This window comes from Mirounga angustirostris, unplaced genomic scaffold (assembly GCF_029215605.1).
Source record: "Mirounga angustirostris isolate CCGP_5_RB_7025 unplaced genomic scaffold, mMirAng1.0.hap1 SCAF_4, whole genome shotgun sequence".
Taxonomy (NCBI): domain Eukaryota; kingdom Metazoa; phylum Chordata; class Mammalia; order Carnivora; family Phocidae; genus Mirounga; species Mirounga angustirostris.
Genome location: NW_026991712.1, coordinates 120,347,493 through 120,371,180, shown reverse-complemented (window position 1 = coordinate 120,371,180; position 23,688 = coordinate 120,347,493). Strand labels below are relative to the sequence as shown.

The window sequence follows — 23,688 nt, the reverse complement described above, 5'->3', positions numbered from 1 at the left end:
TTCTTAATTATTTATCTTCATGGTAAGTTTTGATATCTGTTAGAGCAGAATGCCCCTCTCCACCCCCATCCTTTAATCTCTCTCTTCAGGAATGTTCTCTCTCTGAAACTTTGGTCTGCCATATAAAATTATAAATTGTATTAAAGTAGATAACTTAGGGGTTCTATTTATATATTGCTTTTTTTAGATAGGTCTTCTTACTGAAAATGCATTTCAATGAATATAGTTTTCTTCATGCAAGTTTTATACATAAATTTTGTTAGAGCTATTGCTGCGTATCTTGTGTTTTTTATTAGTGTAAATCACATCTCTGAAAATTGTTTTATTTGCTGATTTATAAAAATGCCATTGATTTTTGGATTGTGATCTTCTAAACAGTTTACCTAAATTCGTTTCTAATAATTTGTTTAAATATCGTTTTCATTTCATGTTTAGCTAATCATTTCTGCAAATAACTCTCAGTCCATTAATAATTTATTTCTTTTGTGCTGACTAGAACCTCCAGCATGTCAAATAAATAGAAATAGCAATAGTGTTATCTGTGCCATGTTCCTAATTTTAAAGAGAATACTTCTAACATATCATCATTAATGTTTATCTTTAATGGTAGATTGTCCTTATGAGTTAAGAAAATCCATTTATTCTTTTCTTGCTGGCAGGGTTGTTTGTTTTATCATGAATGAATGTAAAATGTTACCAGATACTTTTTCTGCAAATATTGAGATAATGATGTACTTTTTCTGCAAATACTGAGATGAGTATGCAGTTTTTCTCCTTTATTGTATTAATGTAGGAAATGAAATAGATTCTCTAATGTTAAATCTCTTTTGCATCCTTGGGATAAATTCAATTTAATTAAGATGTTTTATCCTTTACACATTGTTTTGGTTTGTCAGAACTTTGTTTGGAATATGTGTATCTGTGTATATAAGGGAGACTGCAGTAATGTTCCTTTCCATTCCTAATATTATCTATTTGGGCTTTTCACCAGAGATAAAATGTTTTGTTAACTCTTTTCAAACTACTTTTTTGATCATCTCTATTTGAAACTTTGTTTTCTAATTTATTTATATCTCACCTTATCTTTATCATTTATTTCCTATTACTCTGTTGAGTTTATTCTTTTTATTTGATTATTTTTCAACTTCCTTTCTATAATGAGCAATTAAGGCCACAGAATTCCCTCTAAGTACCACTTTTGGTATATCCCACAAGCTTTAAGATGTGTGTCCTTCCTTATTGTTCAAATCTTGGTATCTCTTATAATGAAAGATTTGTTGATTTCTTCTTGTAATTTCATGTTTTTGGTTTTGCTTTTGTTTTGTTTTTGCTTGGTGTATTTTATTTCATTAGTTTTTCCCCTGATCCTTGTATTTCTTTTCTTCTACTTACCTAAGGTTTCATTTATTCTTCTTTTTCTAGTTTCTTAAAATGGAAGCTTACGTTACTAATTTTTTACTTTTCTTTCTTTTTAATATAATCAACATAAAGCTATGGTTTTCCTCCTAAGCACTGCGTTAGCCACAGCCCATACATTTTGATATGTTTGTTGTGTTTTCATTTTCATTCTGTTCAAGATATTTTCTCATTTCTCTTGGGATTTCTTCTTTGGTTCATTGATTATCAAGAAGTGTGTTGCTCAATTTCCAAATACTTGAGGATTTCCCAGATATATTTCTGCTGTTGATTTCTAATCCAATTTTATTGTGGTTCTGGAACATATTCTGTTTGGTTTTAGTCCTTTTCAAGTAAAGAGACTGTTCTGTGTTCTAGGGCAAGATCTGTTCTGGAGAATGTTCTGTGTTCCTTTGGAAAACATGTATATTCTGCTGTTTTGAAGTGGATTGTTAAGATAGTTATTTTAAGTTGGTTGATTGTGTTGTTCATATTTTCTATATACTTGCTGAATTTCTAATTCTATCAGTTACTGAAAGAGGAATATTGAAATCTCTAATTATAATTTTTGAATTACTCATTTCTTCCATTCCTTTCAGTTTTGCTTCAAGTCTTTTTGGGGGTTCTTTTGTTAGGTACATACCTATTTTTAAATGTTTTTGTTTTTACTTTTCTTCAGGTATGTGTCCACTTATAATTACTGTATCTTCCTAATGTACTGACTAGTAATCCAGTGTCCCTTATTGTCCCGTCCCTTAAATTGTTCACTGCAGCATTTCTTTTCTTAATGTCTATTTTGTCTCATGTACACGTAGCCATCTGAACTCTCTTATGGTTACTGTTCGCATGGTATATCTTTTTTCATGCTTTTACTTTTAACCAGTTTGTATCTTTGAATTTAAAATGTCACTTACAGCATATGGTTGGATATTGCTCTTTCATTCAGTCTGACAATTAGTATTTAATGTTAATTATTGATGTAGTTATATTTAATTCTGCCATTTTGCTTTTTTTCAACATATTTTATATCTGTGTTTTTATTCTGTTCCTCCTTGACTGCTTTCTTTTATATTAAAAAATATTTTTTAGTATGCTATTTTAATTCCTCTTAATCTTTTGAATTATATATTTAGGGTTCTTTTAGCAGTTTCCCTAGGAATTACAGCATACTTTATCACAATCTACTTCAAGTAAATACAGACACGATGCTGGTAAAGTATAGCAGGTTTTACACCAGTGTAGCTTTGTTTCCTCCACTCTTGTTTATGGTGTTGTCATATATACAACATCTGTCTATGTTATAAATGCAGTGTTATACTTTCTGCTTTAAATAATCTCATTTAAAAAAAAAAGAAATTAAGAGTGTACACACACACACAAAGTCTTTTGTGGTTACCTTTGTATTTACCATTTATAGTGCTGTTCTTTCTTTTCCTTGGATCTGAGTTACCATCTGGTGTCATTTTCTTTCAGTTTGTAGAATCTCCTTATGTTTTTGTTTTTATAACAGATCTAATAGCTGATTATCTCATTTTTGTTTATTTAAAAGTACGCTTATTTTACCTTCAGTTTTGAAAGAATTTTGCAAATTACAGAATTCTTGGTTGACTTTTTTTTTTCTTTTAGTATTTGGAACATATTCCATTACATTTTGACCTTCATAATTTCTGATGAGACATCAGCCATTTTAATAGTTGTTCACCTACACATGGTTTTTCTTATTTCTTTCAAAATGTTCTGTTTTTGGCTCTTAGCAGTTTGACTTTGATGTGTTTAGGTTATTGTTCTTTTTATCCTATTTGGGGTTTGTTGAGCTTGTAGCTGTATGTTAAGAATTTTTCACTATTATTTCTTCAAATACTTTTTTCTACCTTCTCTTTCCTTCAAAGCCTTCCTTTTTTTTTTTTTTTTTTTTAAGATTTATTTATTTATTTGAGAGAGAGAGAAGGATCGGGGGAGAGGGAGAAGGAGAAGCAGGCTCCCCGATGAATGTGGGTCTTGATTCCAGGACCCTGGGATCATGACCTGAGCCGAAGGCAGACGCTTAATGGACTGAGCCACCCAGGCGCCCCAGAGAATTCCTTTTCACACACTACTGAAATGGTTAACATTGTCCTACAAGTTTCTTCAGTTTTGCTCCTTTTTTAATGATTGTTTTCTCTGTTCTTCAGATTGGATATTTATTAATCTAATTTCAAATTCATTGATTGTTTTGCCATCTTAGATCCACATTAAGCTCCTCTTTTCTCTTAATTTCTTGAATAGATTTATTATGGCTACTTTGAAATTTTCACTAAATTCAACATCTAGGCCCAGTCAGAGACAGTTTTTATTGGCTGCTTCTTTCTTGATTATGGGTCATACTAAATACCTAATTTTTTGGCCGAAAGCTGGACATTTTAGACAACATATTACAGTAGTTCTGGACTGTTTTATTTTTTGAGTTATTGATTTTTTTGTTCTAGTAACTTGCCTAGATTTAAACTGTGTAATGAATCTGTCTCCCCATCAGTAGCACTCTCAATGCAAAATGAACAAATCTTTTAGAATTTCTTAATAGAGAAAGAGAGAAAGGAAAGCAAGCAGGCAAGCCCAGTTGAGGACAGCTGCTCAGGACAGCTGCTCAGCTTTGTCTTGACAAAGAAGAGAGTACTCTGGAGAAGGAACATCTAATACAGGGTTATATATATTTTTTGTTACATCGAGAGTTACAGAGCATCATGACAAAGGACATTTCAGAAAATTACAAACTTTATCTTATGCTTTTAGTATGTGCAAGGTTGCAGGCTTTGGAGGTATGGGAATGGAATTTAGGGAGATTTTTACTCATCTTTAGTTTAAAGTGTTCTTTTAGAAAGTTATTTGTTAACAGAGTAGATATACAGTGTGTGCTTGGGGCAGAAATAGAGCCCATGCTTTGAAGTTTGGTGAAGTCATTCTAACCTTGGTAAAAGTTGGCTTCCTTGGGAGCCCAGGAGCAGGGCCCACAAACATTAAAAGTTGAATTTCCTTTAACAGCAATGTGTGTCTCTACTTGTTTTTTTTATTGTTATTTTTAACCTGCCTCCCTAGAGATCATCTCTGTGTTTGTATGGCTTAATGGTAAGCCAGTGATTTGGGCAGAGATTGTGTTGAGGTACCTTGAGCCTCTCAACTTCTATCAACTGAGCTGGGTGTGGGGTGAGGATTGCATTCAAAGTTGCAGCCAGTTCTCAAGTCTCCTTTGCCTTTCATGTGAATTGGTTTCTTAGAACTCTTCCATGTGTAGTTCAGCTGTCAGCCAGAGATTTGTGGAGATTATCTCAGCCCCTCTGTGGCTCTTTCACTTCCTTAGCTCTCCTTTACATTTCTGGTTGGTCCACACCTACCCTGAACTGGCCCAGTAACCTTGGACTAGCAAAGCAATGGTTTTCAAATCCACCTCTCCCCAATCCAGTCCACCACCCTTGGATTCAAGATTGCTGGTTCTTGCCTACCATCAGACCTAAAGTTGATAAAGTTACTATTTTCACAGCCATGTTGATGGAAGAAATGGAATAGTTCTAAGTAAGATTCCTGATGTCCTTGCCCCTAGCCCTAGCCATTTTTCAAGAATGAACACGGCTCAGGGCGCCTGAGTGGTTCATTTGGTTAAGCACCCAACTCTTGATTTCAGCTCAGGTCATGATCTCAGGGTTGTGAGATCGAGTCCTGTGTTGGGTTCTGCACTCAGCACGGAGTCTGCTTGGGATTGTCTCCCACTTCCTCTGCTCCTCCCCCTGCTCACACACTCCTCTCTCTCTCAAATAAATAAATAATCTTCAGAAGAATAAACACAGCTCAGTTTGTGTCTTGAAATTGTTTTTTGACAATTTTTTCCAGTTTTATACTTGTATTCTACAAATAGAAAATCACTCAGCCTATTCATGTTGCCATTAATATAAGTCCTTCTTGGCTTTCTTTAAATCCCCTATCAGCTAGGAAGGTAGTCAGTGTCATAGAATCCTGCTGGAGCTACTTTTAGAATTTTGGCCTAGTAGAGTATTTGTTTGATATAAGATTATATTTTTTTCTGTTCACAGGTTGCTTATGATGAAGCTACAGATGAATTTGCTTCTTACTTCAACAGACAAACTTCTCCCAAGATTCTCATCACAACATCAGATAGACCTCATGGGGTAAACATATCAATCAGTATAGTTATTGAATTCTTAATTTTCTTACATTACTTAGACTATTTAAAAGAACTCCTTTCAGAAGATCTGAGTTAAATTATTAGTAATTGCCATAGATAATACCTGTGAATAAGCTAAATAAAATTAATACTGTGATAATGATACAGCTTCTCGAAGCATGATTCTTCAGGATGGAGTTTATCAGCCTCAGCACTGTTAGCATTCTGGGCTGCATCGTTTTTTATCATGGGGGTGGTCCTGTTCCTTATAGGATGTTTAGGAGCATGCCTGGCCTCTGCCCACTAGATACCACTACCCACCACCCCTACCACTACCACCAGTTAGACCCATTTTTGCCAAGTGTCCTCCTGTGGGGCATAATCACCCCCAGTTGAGAACCACTGCTTTAGGATGATCAGCTTTTGATAAAGGATTAAATACTGTTCAGATATCATTCCTTCCCTACCCTTGCCCTTTATTAATAACACGTATATTAATCGTTGCTTTTTTCTTTATAAGTGTATTCCACATAAAACTTACTCCTTTTCACCTTTGAGGATTTCTGTTATTTTGTTTTGCAGAGAACAGTACGACTCTGTGAACAGCTCTCCACAGTTATACCAAACTCACATGTTTATTACAGAAGAGGACTGGCTCTGAAAAAAATTATTCCACAGTGCATTTCAAGAGATTTCACAGATCTGATCGTTATTAATGAAGATCGTAAAACACCAAGTATCCTTTCTTTATTAAAGAAGTTTTACTGTCTCACCTTCACCCCCTTTTAAAATATATTTGAAAGAATAAGGAAATGTTTTCTGTAACTTTAAGAACATAATTTTTTAAGCTAGAAAATTACGTATCTAAGATTCTATGAACTTTTTCTTTTCATTTAGCAAATATTCATCAAGTAAATGCTATAGGCAAGACATTACTTTAATCCTTAGTAAAAGTTGCAGAGATAAACAAGAGCTTCAGGGAGTTCATAATCTAGTAGGAGAGAATAGGTAAGCAAACTAACAAAAATGGAGAGTGGATAGTACAATTAAAGAGAGAAATACAGTGCACACTCTGGTAAAATCTGCCCTGGGGATATCAGGGAGGAAGGACTTGACCGAAAAGATGCTTAAGTTCAGTCAAGGTGAATATGGGTGAGTGAGGTAAATAAGGTGGAAGAAGAGTGCCCAGTGCGGATATACTATTGTAAAGGCAGATGGAGCTGACCCAATTGGGGATCTGCAAGTAGTTAGATATGGCTAGATTTTATGTTACCAGGGGTGGTATCACAGGATTACATTTTTGAGGTAGATATTTGAGCCCATATTATGTATTTGCTACTGTTTCAGATCCCAAGAATACTCTATCCTTTTTTCTGTGAGTCTCAGATCTGAGGTGACTGTGTCACATGAACCCAGGGTATTTTTGTCCTATTTGGAGATTAAAGAGCACATAAAGATGCCTAGGTTTGTTTTTGTTGTTGCTGCTGTTTTGCTTATTTATCGAATGGTGCCTGTGAGCTCATTAATGTAATTTAATTTTTTTAAGATTTATTTATTTTTAGAGAGCACATGAAGCAGGGGAAGGAGCAGAGGCAGTGGGGCTCGACCCTAGGATCCTGAGATCATGACCTGAGCAAAAATTAAGAGTTAGCAGCTTAATTGACTAAGCCACCCAGGCTCCCCTGTGAGCTCATTAATTTTGAAGATGATCATTTGAATGGGTCAAATTATTAAAATTATTAAGGATTCATAAAAAATAGGGACAGGACTTTGCTGCTGCCAGAATAACATTTTTTTTTTTTTTTAATCAATGAACATTGCTTTTTTTTTTTTTTTTTATAATAGTTTAAAAGCTATGTTTTAACAACCTAAATAACTTTTAGGGCCTTATTATTTTCAATATAAGTTAAAGACATTATCCACTTGTACAGGTTACTTTCCAGAGACTAAAATAGGCTAAAACTAGCTTTCTAATGTGATGTTTTGTTGACCATATTATAATTTGGCTTGGATTGTGGGTTAATGTACCAAAATAACTAAAATCTCTTGAATACTTAACTATTCCAGAAGAGATGTTTTTAATGTAGTTTCTGCTTTCTTAAAACTGTTTCCCAAAATAAAGTGGCAAGGTCTGTGTTCCTCTCTTATTTTTTGGCAGTTAAAAAATCATTACCATTTTAAGGCTGCTGGCAGGCATTCATCAGTTCAATAAACATTGTATCCTTGTTTTAGTTGAGGTATTTTATATAGGTTCTTAAGTTTCACTTATACCATCTATTGCCTTTAGACTTATGTTCTCTTTTCCTTACAAAATTGTATTGTCTTTTTACCCAAAATATATTAATATTTTTCTGGTTACCATATTGGACACCTTCAGATCATTAAGGTGCCATCAGTACATAGACCAAATTTATATTAAGGAAGTAACTAGACTAATTAACCCAAGTGTGAGATTATATTCCTATACACATAAATATATATGCCACACACACATATGCATGTGTTAGGTATCCCATGATTGTAAGTTTTGAGTATAGAATTACGTAGTTTTTAAAAGTCCTAATGAATAGAATTTTTATAAGTATAGTCCTGCCTGGATGTTGATTTTTTTTTTTTAGATTTTATTTATTTGAGAGAGAGAGATAGTGACAGAGATAGTGAGAAAGAGCACAAGCGGGAAGGAGAGGGAGAAGCAGCCTCCAGCGGGAGCCTGACGTGGGGCTCGATCCCAGGATGCTGGGATCATGACCTGAGCCGAAGGCAGACGCTTAACTGACTGAGCCATCCAGGTGCCCCTGGATGTTGATTTTTATAATTTCAAAGGTACTTCATTTTCTTTTCTAATTGATATGTAGTAATGAAGTTGATGGCAAAGTGTTGGTGGAAGAAGCTAGGAAAGCAGACCTTCTAAATTGCTTTTGTGTTCTCTTAACAGAGAATGGTCTATAAGACTAGTAAGGACATTGGTAAGGGGCATTGGAAGTCCGTCTTGGTTAAAAAGATTTTAAGATAAGGCCTAGAAACTGAGTAAGGTCAGATATCCTGGCTTCAAAGAATATCTGCACAAACTTGTAAATGAGACTTTGCTAACTCTGAGGAAGATCCGAGACAGGCAAATGGAAGGAGGAGGGGGAGAGGACTGCCGGTTAGTATTTGCTAGGATCCAGAAAAAACATGTAGAATAATTAAAGGGAGAATAATTTGTAGGCACATAATAGGAATGGCAGTGTGATTCCTAGAGACTTAACATGGGCTTACAAATAATAAGTCATGATTCCTAATGGTGACACTTGGAGAAAAGTTGAAAGAATTGAGGATATTCGGCCTGTGGGAAATTAGAATATGGGGGCATGACAAGATACTGGAAGGGCTGCTGTAAAGGAGTAGTGCCAAATGGTGGAAATTTATGGAGATATAAATATAAACTTGATTTCCTCTAGAAAAGAGCTTTGTCAGCTATGTAAACTATAGTATAGTGGCTTTGGGTCAGGCAGATGTGATGTCAGATACACTTCATTACTTGCTGCTTTGTAATTTTTGTCAAGTTTCTTAGCTACTCGGTTTTCTCCTATCTTAAAGTAAGAAATAACAGCTAAATCTTTAGGGTTCCCACAAAGATCACATTAAATGTATTATGTTTCCAAGGCTTAATGCCTGGTCTGTTGTAGGCATTTTAGTAAATGTTATAGGGGAAAGCATGGAAGTTTTTTCTGGAGAGACCTACATCCTCTATTCAGTATTTCTAAATGGAAATTGAGCTAGGTAAGTCTTTGTGCTGTACTTTTGGCGGCTTGTAGGCTGTTTTGCATTCTTGGCCTTTGGGTACTAAAAGTCAGTTTTACCTCAGTCTTCATAACAGAATGCTTCTATGCATTAGGGCTTGTGCACAGGTGTAATCCCACCCAGTAAGATCTGCCACCTAGCTCTGAAATTGGGGCTAATCTGCCTAACCCTTCTCAACCTCTTTTCCTTGTTACTGAAATAGGGATAATGACCCCTATTCTTCATGGTTTATGTTAGAAATTAGCAATAACATAAGTAGTAAAGCTTTTTGTACATTGCAGGTACTTAGGAACTGATAATTTTGGATTTTGTAGTTCTCTTTTGACAGAAACCACAATTTAGTGGGAATGTTCTAGCAAGGAGTCAAGTCTTGATTTAGGTTGGAGGAAATTACCTTTACGTTCTTAGTATCCTGAGATTTCATGGTTTTTTTCAGTGTGCAAATGATCCAGAAATACTTTTGTTATACCTCATGAAATTGAACCTGTGGTGAATTTTTGAGAAGTAGGAAAGAATTCAAATAATACTGATTATCTGCTATGTGGTAGGCACTAGTATTTATTAGAAACAAATCTGTCTTCCAAGAGTTAACAGATTAGTTGGGAAGAAAGTCATTTACATGATTATAAGTCAAATAAGTGACAGGTGCTAAAGTAACAGTGACAGCTGAGATTTAAAGCTTAATTTTAACTGTGTAAAAAGAGGTGGCATTTGAAGTAGGCCTCAACAGTACTGCCCTTCTTGGTCAAGCTTGCCTCAGTCCCAGCACGATGAGCCCCTTCCCCAGAAGACCAGCACCATGTCTCCTGACCAAAGTGTTCTGCAGGGCTTCAGATCTAGTGGAAGTAGTATCAGGTCTCATTTAACAAACAGATCAGAGCACACCTAGTTAAAACATTCTGGCCGAGGACCAAATACTGCCCATTGCAGGCAAGGAGAGCCTCTGCAGACAGCTGGCCTGAAGGACAGAGCAGCCAGAACACAAGGTAGAGCACACACAGCACACACCAGGGACACTTCCTGAAGTGCCAGGCCCTGGGCCCTATAGGACCTCTACTTCCTAAAGCCATTACTCTTTGGAGCAGGAAACAACGAGCTTTTCTAACACAGAAGAAGGCAGAGACTTTGACAAAATGCCAGATGGAGAAATTTATCCCAAATGAAAGAACAAGATAATGTCACAGCCAGAGATCTAAGCAAAACAGATATAAGTAACATGTCTGCTGGAGAATTTCAAGCAACAACCAAGGATATTCGTTGGGCTTGAGAAAAGAATGAAAGATTTCAAGGAGGCCCTTACCACAGAGATAAGAGAGTTAAGAGTCAGAAACGAAAAATGCAATGACTGAGATTGGAAACAGGCTAGATACAGTGAACATAAGGCTAGGAGAAGCAGAGGAATGAATAAGTGATATAGAAGAAGACAAAATAACAGAAAATAAGCTGAACAAAAGAATTACGGAACATGAGAACAGATTTAGGGAATAAAGTGACTCCATCAAATATAACAATACTCATAAGAGTACCAGAAGAAGAGAGAAAAGGGGGCAGAAAATCTGAGGAAATAATAGTTGAAAACTTCCCTAATTTGGGGAAGGGAATAGACATCCACATCCAGGAGGCACAGAGAACTCCCATCAAAATCAACAAAAGCAGGCCATCACCAAGATACACTGTAGTTAAAATTTCAAAATATAGTGATAAAAAAAATCTTAAAAAAAAACAGTAAGACAAAAGAAGTCCCTAACTTACAAGAGAAGACCCAAAAGGCTAGCTGCAGATTTCTCAACAAACTTGGCAAGCTAGAAGGCATTGGCATGGTGTATTCAAAGGGCTGAATGGGAAAAATCTGCAGCCAAGAATGTTCTATCCAGCAAGGCTACCATTCAGAATAGAAGGAGAAAGAGTTTCCCAAACAAAAACTAATGGAGTTTGTGACCACTGAACCAGTCCTGCAAGAAGTATTAAAGGAGACTCTTGGGAGTAGAAAAATCTCCAGAAACAGTGACAAAACAAGTAATAAAATGGCACTAAATACATATTTATTAGTAATTACTCTGAATGTAAATGGACTAAATGCTCCAATCAGAATGGATAGAGAAGACCCATCTATATGCTGCCTACAAGAGACCCATTTTAAACTAAAGATACATGCCAATTGAAAGGGGATGGAGAAGCAAAATGGATGTAAAAAAAAAAAGCTGGAGTATCAATGCTTATATCAGACTTATAAACTAGACTTCAAAGACTTAACGAGATGCAGAAGAGCACTGTATCATAATAAAGGGGACAGTTGAACAAGATCTAACAATTGTAAATACGAACCCAACATGGGGGCACCTGGATATATAAAACAATAACAAACATAAAGGCACTCACTAAGTGGGTCTTAATAGATGAGTTAAATAATGCAGGTATTTGAAATAGCATGAACAAAAAATACATAATAGCATTAATATGTATGGTGTGTAAGAGATTGTGTGCCCACCAGTTAGGAAACATAGGCATAAGGGAGACAGATTAGAAAGGTGATTTGGGGCCACATGAGAGCTGTACTGGTATCTTTTGTTTTGTAGATGAGCAGTCGTGAGAGTAGTTTGAAATTAGCTACAGCTGTCAAGACTCAAGTGTATCTAGTTTGCTTTTCATTTAGCATGAGAAACCATGGTAGATAAAATGACAGTTGCATCCCATACCTTATTACATATAAACTTAATTTACAGTCTATTAGAAAATGTACTTAGAATGGTGAGAGAGGTCAGACCAACTAGGATACTGTTTTAATGTAGGTGAAAAATCTCAAGGACCTCAACTAAGAGAATAGCAGTAAGGGTAAAGAGGAGGCTATGGAAGTCCTTAATTTGAGGGTAAAAGCAGTAAATAGGATTTGGTAAGAAAGGGGAGGAGGAATTGAAGATAATCCATGGGCTAATGGGAGAATGTTGATGCCTTTATAAAAAGATGGCAACATTTGTTTTGTAAAACTGTGTGCAGATAATTTGGAATAGTCTGATTCTGATCTTTTAAGGTTCAGTATTTGGAAGAATCAAGTTGTGTTACAAAGACTTAAGGAATGTTGTATAAGGTAGCTGCATTCCAGACTTTTAAAGCCCTTGGGCTGCTAACCCTGCCAGTTGTAGGTATACTTCATTTATAGTTTAGTGTGTCTGCCAGAAGTCTCTGTTTGTGGTAGACAATCAGTAAGTGGTTATTAATTAGTTGATTTTAATTTGTGGCACAGTAATCCCAAGAATAAGAGCTTGTCTTTCGAGAAACATAACTTTGATTTCAAAAAGAGAGCTTAGGAGTCTCTAGTCTTATGGGACAGTATTCAAAGCTGACAGCATATACTAACCCTACAAATGTATAAAAAATATACATACAAATGTGTTTTATGTATGAAAGTGCATTTTTAGGGTTATAAGGCCTCTCTGAACATGGAGGTAAACTTTTTGTTTGCAATGCTAAAATTACGCTAGAATCCCATCTTATTACTGTTAGGGTAGTGGACATAAGCTCTTTTTGCCTAGTTTTGTTGAATACCCAACGTACCCTCTTGAGGGTGATGAAAAAGTGGGAGTACTATAGGTTAATCTTTTTTTGAAATATTGGGTTGACTTATGGGGCTTTAGTTTTGAGTATGGTAAGAAACTGTTAACCCAGAGGCATACATGTACCTACCTATTCACCTAGCTACAAATTTTATGAGCCTTTGGACATACAGACCAGTTATTTATACAATTTAAGATTTAAATTACAGCGTTCAATGTGTTCTTAGCTTTATGAACAGATGGATTAATTCTAAGTCACTTGCCAAATGGCCCAACTGCTCATTTTAAAATGAGCAGTGTTCGTTTGCGTAAAGAAATTAAGGTAAGTTTTATTCATTCCTTGATTGGCATTGGTCTCCTTGCAGTATATGCTTAGTTAACTCTGTAACTTACAGATCGAATTGCTTTTATAATGGCATTTGTCCTTCTGCTTAAAGCGAGTTTTATCTACTGGCAGTTTTCGTATGAGATTGTAATTGAGTTATGGCAGACAGGCAGTAGCCTTCATTACTATGAAACCGGTTACTTTTCTAGTAGGACTTTTTGGTACAGTCACTGTATGTTAAAATAATTTTAGATATATTTCATAGGATTGATAAGTCATCTGTGGTAGTTTGTCATTAAGAAAGATACCTTTAAAATTTTTCAGTTTGCCACATAAATTCTGAAACTTGAACTTACAGTATCAGGATATAGATTAATTCCTTATTGTGATATTTTTCATCATTTTTCCAGAGAAGAGGCAAGGACCCTACAGAACACATACCTGAAATAATTTTGAATAACTTTACAACGAGACTGGGTCATTCTGTTGGGCGTATGTTTGCATCTCTCTTTCCCCATAATCCTCAGTTTATTGGGAGGCAAGTTGCCACATTCCACAATCAACGGGACTATATCTTCTTCAGATTTCATAGGTGAGGAAGGTACTTTAACTCCTTAGACTTTGACTTAAATCATGAAATATATTTTCAATGTAAACATGTTTTCTAATGTATTGTGACAAGTATTCTAGATGAGAAATAAATTATCTTTTGAACTCTATCACGTTAAAGAAATTACATTTGATTTATTCAGACTGTTTTCCCTTAATTCTTTCATTTATCTTTGAAGGTACATATTCAAGAGTGAAAAGAAAGTGGGAATTCAGGAACTTGGACCACGTTTTACCTTAAAATTAAGATCTCTTCAGAAAGGAACCTTTGATTCTAAATATGGAGAGTATGAATGGGTCCATAAGGTATGTGCCTTATTTCAAAAGCCATTTAGATCATTTTAAAAGAATGGAATGAGGAGGAAACCATGTACTTTATGCTTTTGAGTGCTTATATCTCAAGCTATGCTCCTGACCTCCATAAGCTTGAAAAAACCAATCTCTAACAGGGTATTTTGTGCTGGTGATGAACCCTGGTTCATTTGAATTATCCTAAAGATCAGTGGTCCTCAAAGTGGACCAGCAGCATCACCTAGGAACCTGTTAGGAAGGCAAATTGTTGGCCCACAGACCTACCAAATCAGCATCTTAGGGAGTGGGGCCCAGCACTCCCTTTATAAGCCAGTGTTACGATTCTGTTGTATGTTTGAAAACTTTTGCTATAGACATTTTGTAAAGTTTGTAGATTTTAAATCAGAAATGAAAACTTTAATATCTTAAAACCCGTCTCTTTTCTAGTAAGCAATAGTTCACTTAGGTATTTTTACTTCAGAATTTTACATGTATATTATACACCTACATATTAGAACAGTAACTTCTAATACCTTTATTAGACCTAGACTATTCAGTCTCTGAAATGGACCCAAAAGGGTTTTTTTTTTTTAAGTATTGTTACCTGTAAATTGTTTACTTTTTTTTCCTAATTTTCAGCCCCGGGAAATGGATACAAGTAGAAGAAAATTCCATTTATAAAATACTGAAGGAATAGTATTGAATTGTGCTAAACAGGCCAATCTTGGATTTATGACAGAAGACCCTTTTCAAAATGTCATTTACTGGTTTCATAAACCTTTTCATGTCTGGACAAAGTATCAAGTGCCATGAATTACCATTCACCGTCTATGTAGCAAATACAAATAAAAGTCATTTTGGTGAATTTAGAAGTTGCAGTTTAAGTTTCCTAAAAGTTCTCTTATTTCTAGGTACTTGTAAGTTGGAATCAAGATTCAAACTAACTTTTCCATGTGTACTTTCATGGAACACGTGGCCTGGAGAGAAAATACAGTCCTTGGTACTTACTAGCCCATTGGTTTTCTACCAGCCTAATCTTGGATCTGGCACATAACTTTAATTCTGTTTCCTGCATGAATACATATTGGGAGGCCAGGTTTCTGGGATGTTTTAGTATTTCCTTAAGCCTTTCAGAATGGTAAAAATTTTAAAGCAAAATGGTTTACCAAGGACTTAACAGTTGCAAATTACTGAAGCTAAACTTTGGTTCCTTTTTTCTTGATACTTTGTACCTCATTACATTGTACTATAGTATTCCACTCAAGAAATGTTTAAAAGTCTGAAATTTTTCTTAGCATTTTCTAATGGAATTCCTATGTCCAGTCTTTACTGTCCTTATTAGGAATGCAATCTTTTAAGAAGTAATTAACTCTTAGGTGGAATGGTAATAACCCTACACAAGAGTTTATTAGAAATATTTATTATTAAAACAAAGTTAATCCTGCAAATAACTCATGAGTAGGAACTAGTACTAGTAGCTTCCTCCTGACCTTGAAAGAATACAGAAGTCTGCAACTTACCTTTAATTCCCTATAGTCTTTCAAATAAATGTATGGCATAAAATTATGTGAGATGAGTTGGTAGGAGAAAACACTAAAACTTAACCCCTTTTTAAAGACAATGGGAAACTCACATATCTTAGGTATTCAAAATAAATTAATACATAGTCTATTTAATACCAGTAATTAACCAAAAAACTTTTATACTAAGTATTTTATTGTATGCTGCTGCCAGTGTATATAAAATAATTACCCTTGTGAAATAGAAATTTATGAAAATTCAGAGAGGTAGATGTTAAAGACTGACAAAAGTAGAAGTTTATATAGTATGGCACGTGTTATAGGGATAATAAGCTTTGTACAGGCTTCAAATTTAGTTCTCCTTTGAATATTCACTGGTTCATGAAAAGTGGTTTAGAAAACCTGAAATGGAAAAGAAAGAGTGAATTATTAGGGTACCGTACCAAAGCACAATAGTTTTTTCTGAAAAGTAATACACTTCTATTACTTTAAGGGTATTTATTTGCATATAAGCTTATAAAGTGCTTTCAATTAAACTAAGCCTGTTTTATTTTTTAAAAAGATTTATTTATTTGAGAGACAGCCAGCGCTGGTGTGTGCGCGACTGGGGGGGGGGGGCACGGGAGAAAATATCCAAGCAGACTTCCAACTTGGGGCTCGATCTCAGGACCAATGAGATCAGGATGATTGAGCCACCCAGGTGCCCCAAACTAAGCCTGTTTTGTTTTGTTTTGTTTTTTTAAAGCAGACATATCGCAGGGTTTCTAGGGGGAAAAAATGAGAAACAGGAGATTTCTGTGATGTATAAAATGTAACTTCCTCTTAATTTTCACAACCATTCTGAAGTACAAATCACTTCTGGTTTATAAACAACAGACTTAAAGATTAACTTGCCAGGATCACTCCGAAAGATACTCTATGTCCTAATAAAAAAAAGTTAATGTAAAACTCTCTTAAGTTCTGAAAAATCTGAACATCCCTAGAAAATGAGCAGTTAGCACTGATGAGAGCAGTTTGGCTTTATCTACTACGGTAAAAGATGCAATCCCACTTCTATTTACCTAGATAAACCTACACTTAAAGAGAAACATGTACACGGATATTGACTATAGTGGTGTTTTAACAGCAAAGAACTAGAAATAGCCTAAATGTAACTCAATAGGGGAATAGATAAACCAGGATTTATACATATTGTTGAATACTATACAGCAGTTAAAACAATTTACATGGATCAACACAAATCTCAAAAATAATACAGTAGTTATTCCTAAAAAACAGTAAGTTATCTATATGGAAAGATAGAAAAAGTATATCTTTTTAAAATTTTTTGATACATGGTTCTCTACTTACTTGAAAATTTCTGATATTCTATAACAAAAATGTTCAAGAAGCTTAAACAGAATCAGTGGTGAAAAAACAAAATGTCTAACCTCAATTAACATCTGGATTAATACAAACTTAAAAAACTAGATAGGCAGAAAATGAGGGTTGTTTAGCAAGAACTCAACAAAAAAGCATTCTCAAGGTCCAGGTGGAAAGTTTGCTCCTAGTTATCAAGTGTTATTAAATTTTAAATGTCATTCCTTATTGAATAATTTTACTTTTATTTTTTTTAAGATTTTATTTATTTATTTGACAGCGAGAGAGAGAGAGACAGTGAGAGAGGGAACACAAGCAGGGGGAGTGGGAGAGGGAGAAACAGGCTTCCCACTGAGCAGGGAGCCCGATGCGGAGCTCGATCCCAGGACCCTGGGATCATGACCTGAGCCGAAGGCAGACGCTTAACAACTGAGCCACCCAGGCGCCCCAAGATTTTATTTATTTGAGAGAGAGAGTTTTAAGCCAGGGGGAAGAGAGCAGAGAGGAACAAGCAGACTCCACCCAACACAGGGCTCTTTCCCACAACCCTGAGCTCATAACCTGAGCCAAAATCAAGAGTCAGAAGCTTCCAACTGAGCCACCCAGGCCCCCCTAAATAATTTTACTTTAGAAATCGATCTTAAGGAAACAGGTAAACTATACATAGGAGTACCAAGATATTTGCCTCAGTGTAGCTTCAAACTTGGAAACCTCAATATTTAATGATGTCCTCAATATTTAATGATGTTTAAGTTACAACCATTGAAAATCTAGTTTACAAAGAATTTTAATGAAGAAAATTCAAGTGTTTTTTTAAAAGCAGAATAAAAACTGTACATATTGTGATCCTCATTGTCTGTAAACCTGCCCATAAATATTTCTTCCTCTTAAAAGGAAATCTAATCTATTAACAGTGATTGTTTCTAGGTGTGCTGATCATGGTAATTTCTATTTTCCTTGTACTCTATCTACTACTAAATTATCTACGTTGTCTTAATTTAAATTATCAAAACTATGTATTTTTAAGACTGACTTGTAGATTCTTTGCATCCAGGCCATTTCACTGTGGGCCACCCAGGACCACCAGCATCAATATAACCTGGGAGTCTGTAAGAAATGCTTCACCCCTAGAATTCAGACCTATTGAGAATTTGCTTCTGAACAAGGTGATTTGTAGATACATTCAAGTTTGAGAAGAAATGCTTTTACATCCAAATGTCCTTTTCCTGGACCAAGGTGTTTCAAATCATACCTACAAACTTGTTTTATTATACTGCCAGGATTAGTAGCAATTATTTTACTCTGAAATCTGGGTTCTTATCCTAGTTATATTTATAACTTTGAGCAAGTCATTTAAATACCTATCTGTAGACTCTTGTGAAATGAAACTGTTAACAGCCAGATAAGAAGCCAGGCTTCTTAACAGTATTTTATATCAAATGAAAATAAACCTCTTTGTAAAGTGAATACAACGGGAACAGAGGTTAAAGAATCTTTAATAAGCCATAAAAATAAGAAATTTCCAAAAACTGCCATGAAGAATTAATATTGCTAGAGGCAAAGAACTATTAACTATTCAAAATGAACGTGTTAAGCTGTTAAAAAGAATGACTTCCTCATGGGAAACCTATTACTCAAAGGTGGTTTCTGGTGTTTCAAAATCTTAACCTATTTAACCATTTTATTTACTGGAAACATGCTGACTTCCTGGATACTACCAAATCTACAAAGCTTAATGAGGGAGGGCACAACTATGTAACATGGTATTTTAGGAAGCAGCTTCCTGAACTTTGAGGAGTTAGAATGTTTGTAAAGGGTGTGTGCCACACAGTTTTTTTTTTTAAAACACTATTATTTTAAGGTTGCTTCTCATAGGACAGTACGGGTGAGTAAACCCTCTGACTAAAGTACCGTGTATTTATAAAAGGTGTAGCACCCTTGGATTACATTTTAAATTCTCCACAGCATGTTTTTTGGTCACAACTCTCTTGGATTAACATTATATACTTTTGCACACATTGACATTTGATCTGGAAGGTACAGATTAATATACAGACACATGTCTTAAACCAGCAAATTCTTTAGTTTCTTAATCTTCTGAAATCAAATCCGCTGCCTGCCACCATGAACTCATACACTTCATTTCTCTCGTTCTATCTTTACTTTACAAGAATAAAGAGTAAAACCTGTTATTCCCCACTACAAATGTCAGTTTATTCAATGATCTCTTGATTTTCTCTTACATTCCCAACCCCCAATTCTTTGCTATGCTGCGTTATAGCTGGGTTCTATTAGAGAAAAGACATCAGGATTAATCCAAATGAGTTGGTAGTATTTAAAAGTCATCCCATGAACACTGCAGATTTTTTTAAAACTGTCTAAATATTAAGGCAACTTACCATCCAAAGATTCATTTTACTACAAAAAGGAACAGACTTTTTGGGGTCTGAAGGGATTCGTACTTGAAGATACACCAGTTAGCAGGGGGTCGTGTTGGGCATTCTGCAGACAGAATTGTTTCAAATCTGCAGCTGCCTGGGAAACCTGTATAAGACAAAAGGAGAGGGTAGTGGGAAGAGGCGAGAATGTTTTTTTAAATTTTATTTTATTATGTTAATCACCATACATCATTAGTTTTTGATGGTAGTGTTCCATGATTCATTGTTTGTGCATAACACCCAGTGCTCCATGCAGAACGTGCCCTCTTTAATACCCATCACCAGGCTAACCCATCCCTCACCCCCCTCCCCTCTAGACCCTCAGTTTGTTTCTCAGAGTCCATAGTCTCTCATGGTCCGTCTCCCCCTCCGATTTCCCCCCTTCATTTTTCCCTTCCTATGATCTTTTTTTTTCTTTTTATGCTATGGTGAGCACTGTGAATTGTGTAAGACTGATGAATCACAGCGAGAATGTTTTAATGAAGGTTTCCTCAAATCTTTGAAATACCTGCATGCAATAAATACTTCTTTTTTTTTTTTTAAAGATTCTGAGCCACCCGGGCGCCCCTATAAACACTTCTCTTAAATCAAAAGATATATACTAATTGAAGGTCAACAGTCATATATATACTGAGCTCATACTCAAAACACTACATGTACAGAGGACTAGTTTATGTTTTCTTTTGCTTGCTTATTAAAAGCATCAAATGATTCAGTACATCTGCAAAATAAAACCTATCTTGCTAGTTTATTAATAAATAATCTTCAGAGGTATTCCACCTTCAGAGCCTCAACATATTTTTTACTAAAAGCCATACACTCGATACAAAAGGCGTTAAAATTCTAGCCAACTATTACTTTGTCTTGAAAGCAATATTATTGGAAAAATGCTACTGTGAATGAACATTATGTTCTAAAACTGAACCATTCAGTTCATTGTTTTGGTATTATGTACCATTGCTATTTAAGGTTACGAAACTGAACAGTGACAGCTTTCTGCTTGGTGTCATGCGACTGAAAGGCTGATAGCAAACTTCAAATTATTTTAATAACTTCACTGAGCAGCCTGCCTTTAAAAAGCAGTGTATTTGCTTAAATGTGATTTTAACAATTTTCATATACATATACAATGCCACTCAAACAGGACTTAAGGAATTAAGTATCACTTAAATGTCTACTATTTGTATACTGATAAGGTGATGTAGAATACCAAAATAAAGAACCGAATGGTTCAGATGTAGAACATGAATAACTAAAAGATGTACCAAATGAATACAATATCCTCAGTCTTGAGGTTTAGGAAGATGGGAAAAATAATCATTTATTTTCAGTTTCAACTATCCCCAAGGAGGGTGAGAGCAGGTGTCCAGTCCGGCTGGGCATTTGCCTGTGAAAGGGAGGTAAGCATCACAAATACTCTCTATAAGAAGAAATCCTGCAGATTACTGCTGTATCCCAGACATTTACCTGGTAAAAGGATACATGATCCTGAAATGAATCTCAAGTCTTGAAATCTATTTGTGTATTTGGGTTATACAACAGTCCAGAGTAACTGAGTTCCATAGGTTTATTTAGCAACTGTATAAAGTATTATGTAAATACCTGATAACCAAGTGCTACAAAAAATGGCCACCCTGTTTACCCACCAAAAGAAGGTGTAGCTAAAGTGGGGGGTATGCATGGTATCATTTTGCACAATCTTAAAACTTGGTTTCATTCACATTAACTAGCAGTAAGGATAAAGTATTAACTTTCTGCCTAAAAGGGAGGCAGGCTCCAACTTAACTAATTCCCTTTCACAAACTTCTCAAGCACTAGTAATGTGCCAAATATATTCTGGCACTGAGAATACCTAAGAACAGCCAGGTCCTTGTTACAGAGGTGACAGTTCAGAGGAAAATACAGACAAGGAGCTCTTTGGAAAAAAGAGTGGTTAGATCATGCCTTAAGGGAAGGTGTCTCTGGGGAGGTGATATTTAAACTTGAGATCTTAGAGACAAGAGAACCAGCCAGGTAACTATCAGTGAGAAACCAATCAGAATTCTAAGTAGTTGGGAGAACTAAGACAAAGACTCTAAAACTCAAACAAGCTGCTAGCCCCTAAAGCATTGTAATAATCACCATCCAGGAGGTTGAAACCCTATAATCCTGGCATAATTATTACTGCCCTCTTTAACTCTCAAAACTGTCCTGGGTTGGTGAAACAACGTATGGTCGCCCTACATATGGTAGAGTTTGTCAAGCATTTGTAACCATTTCTATGGTTTCTACTTAAAGGTTTAATAGTAAACTTGTGCTAGTTTAAAAATAAACGAGCACCCAAAAAAGCATCTAGCATAGTCATGGATAAAATAGGCACACAAAATAAAATCGAACTAACCATATTTTACAACAGATTTAAAGAAAAGCTCATTTAAAAGTCCCAAGGTGGGATGCCCTCCCTTCCTTGCTACAGCCCCTAGCAGGAAATAGAGAACTCTAAAACCAAATCACCTATGGTGGCTTTAAGGCTCCTGACCAGAAGCCTCCTGAAGAAATGAAGTATAGGAACAGGCATCACTCTGGAGAGTTAACTGCAGTAGCTGGGGTTTTCATGGTAAAACCCTCAAGTACTTTAGTCTGAGGACTTCCATCTCATTTTCTTTTGAGACAAGGGCTAAGTACCCCTACTGAACACTTACTGCTTTCAACCAACCTTTTTTTTTCTTTTGCCTCCCATACCCCCGCATTTTTTTCTTTCCTGAGCCACTCCAACTATGGTAAAGGCACACCTGAATGATAACGTAATGGTTGGTTAAGAAATTTCAGAGTTAAATCCAGCCAAGAGTGACCATAAACCACTGGGATGAAGTAAGTATCTGGATATGAGAGAAATGGACTCCAAACAGCAATGGAGTCTACAGCACTTAAGGCCAGGAAGGGAGGGGAATCCCACACCAAAATTGATGGGAATTTCCCTTCCGTCCTGAGGTGACCACAACTGAGTAAGCTAGGTCCCTGACATTTCTATTTAAGGAAATAGGTAAATGGGAGACTATCTTACTCCACAGAACATTTCAGGGAGAAGTAAAGACTAGCCTGATGAGTACACAATCAAGTCATCTTGGAAACTGGCTGTTTCTTTCAACGGAGTGCATGATTTATATTCTTCTGTTTCTTTTTTTATTAATTACAAGAAGAGTTTCACTTGTAAGCTGACCTGTGCCAGAAAGAAGCCAATCCATTCAGGATTTTAAAAATCAGGAGAAACTTGGAATAGCATGTGAATGTCAGGTTATCCTACCAACATACACAAAAGGTTTTTTTTCCCCCAAAGTAAACGCCCAGGTCAGTGTTAACCAGTCGGCAAAACAAATAAAACTTGACCACCCTGTTCACTAAGAGCAGACCAGCAGATATTCCCAAGGTCATATCCCAGCAAACTGTGCCAAATAGGTATGCAATGCACGCTTTGTACGAGGTTGTACAGGGCACCAGTGGTAACCTTAGAGAACGTTTTGAAAACAAACATGCTTCTTTGACCTAAAGTTTGCGTTTGCAAAAATTCGTTTTCAAGTATGTGTTCGGTGGATAAGAGCTGGAGGTAAGAATCTAGTACTAAAAGGAGTGGGTTTGGGAACGTTCTGACATGAAAAGAAAACTGGTTCTGTTCTGAATTAAAACTCAGATAAAACTGTCTAGTGAAAAGAAAGGGTGGAGTCTGGTAAGCTGAGGACTGGAAGGGTGCGGACGGCGCGCGGAGGAGCAGCTGTTGCCCAAGCCAGCCACGGAGTCACTGCGGAGGGAGAGAGAGACAAGGGCGAACGGAATGCGGAAAGCCGCGGTCCAGCCGCCTTGGAAAGCCCTGGCCGCGGAAGGGCGCACTAACCGGCCCCCCAAACCACAGCGCCGACCCGCGCCCCTACTTCGCTGAAGTTGGCTGCTCCCGGATCCTCGCCGCCGAGCGCGCGCCCTCCCCAAGGGAAGCGGGAGCCGGACGCGAGTGCAGCCAGTGCCAGCCACCTCGGCCTCCCGATCCCACCCTCCGCCTCCGCCCTCCCCTCCCCCTCGGCCGCCCGCCCCCGCTCACCTTCACGCGGTTGAGCCCGGCTTCCAGCCGGAGCTGTTGAACCACTTTCTTCATAGCGGCGACGCTGGAGGAACCAGACATGGCGCTCTCAAGAGCGGGCAGATTCGTCCGTGCGTGGATCTGTCGGTTCGTGGGTCCGCTGGGCCAGACGGTGGGGCAGCGCGGCGGGGGGCGGGGCTCGGAACTTTGTCTCTT

At 36.5% G+C, this 23,688-nt stretch overlaps 2 protein-coding genes across 2 annotated transcripts in view; one reads left to right on the top strand and one right to left on the bottom strand.

Moving 5' to 3' along the window:
- The window catches only part of RPF1 (ribosome production factor 1 homolog), a 21,720-nt gene extending 6,741 nt beyond the window's left edge, over nt 1–14,979 (top strand). The window contains exons 4-9 of the mRNA XM_045897312.2: nt 5,457–5,552; nt 6,131–6,284; nt 13,122–13,204; nt 13,618–13,799; nt 13,996–14,122; nt 14,747–14,979. Coding sequence (XP_045753268.1) covers nt 5,457–5,552; nt 6,131–6,284; nt 13,122–13,204; nt 13,618–13,799; nt 13,996–14,122; nt 14,747–14,788 — 684 coding nt within the window. The 3' untranslated portion in view covers nt 14,789–14,979. The remainder of the gene's footprint in view (nt 1–5,456; nt 5,553–6,130; nt 6,285–13,121; nt 13,205–13,617; nt 13,800–13,995; nt 14,123–14,746) is intronic.
- GNG5 (G protein subunit gamma 5) lies at nt 12,678–23,688 on the bottom strand. Its single transcript, XM_045897313.3, has 3 exons — nt 23,494–23,688; nt 19,386–19,530; nt 12,678–16,029 (listed from the first exon to the last, which is right to left on the bottom strand). Exons 1-2 carry the CDS (start codon nt 23,572–23,574, stop codon nt 19,405–19,407), a joined length of 207 nt encoding a protein of 68 aa, XP_045753269.1. The 5' UTR covers nt 23,575–23,688; the 3' UTR covers nt 12,678–16,029; nt 19,386–19,404.

What these genes read in the sequence shown, in the direction of transcription:
- GNG5 (XM_045897313.3), bottom strand. Translation starts at nt 23,574, where the DNA reads ATGTCTGGTTCCTCCAGCGTCGCCGCTATGAAGAAAGTGGTTCAACAG. An exon ending in CCGGGCTCAACCGCGTGAAG is followed by an intron (nt 19,531 to 23,493) that starts GTGAGCGGGGGC and finishes TGTCTTATACAG; the next exon opens with GTTTCCCAGGCAGCTGCAGA.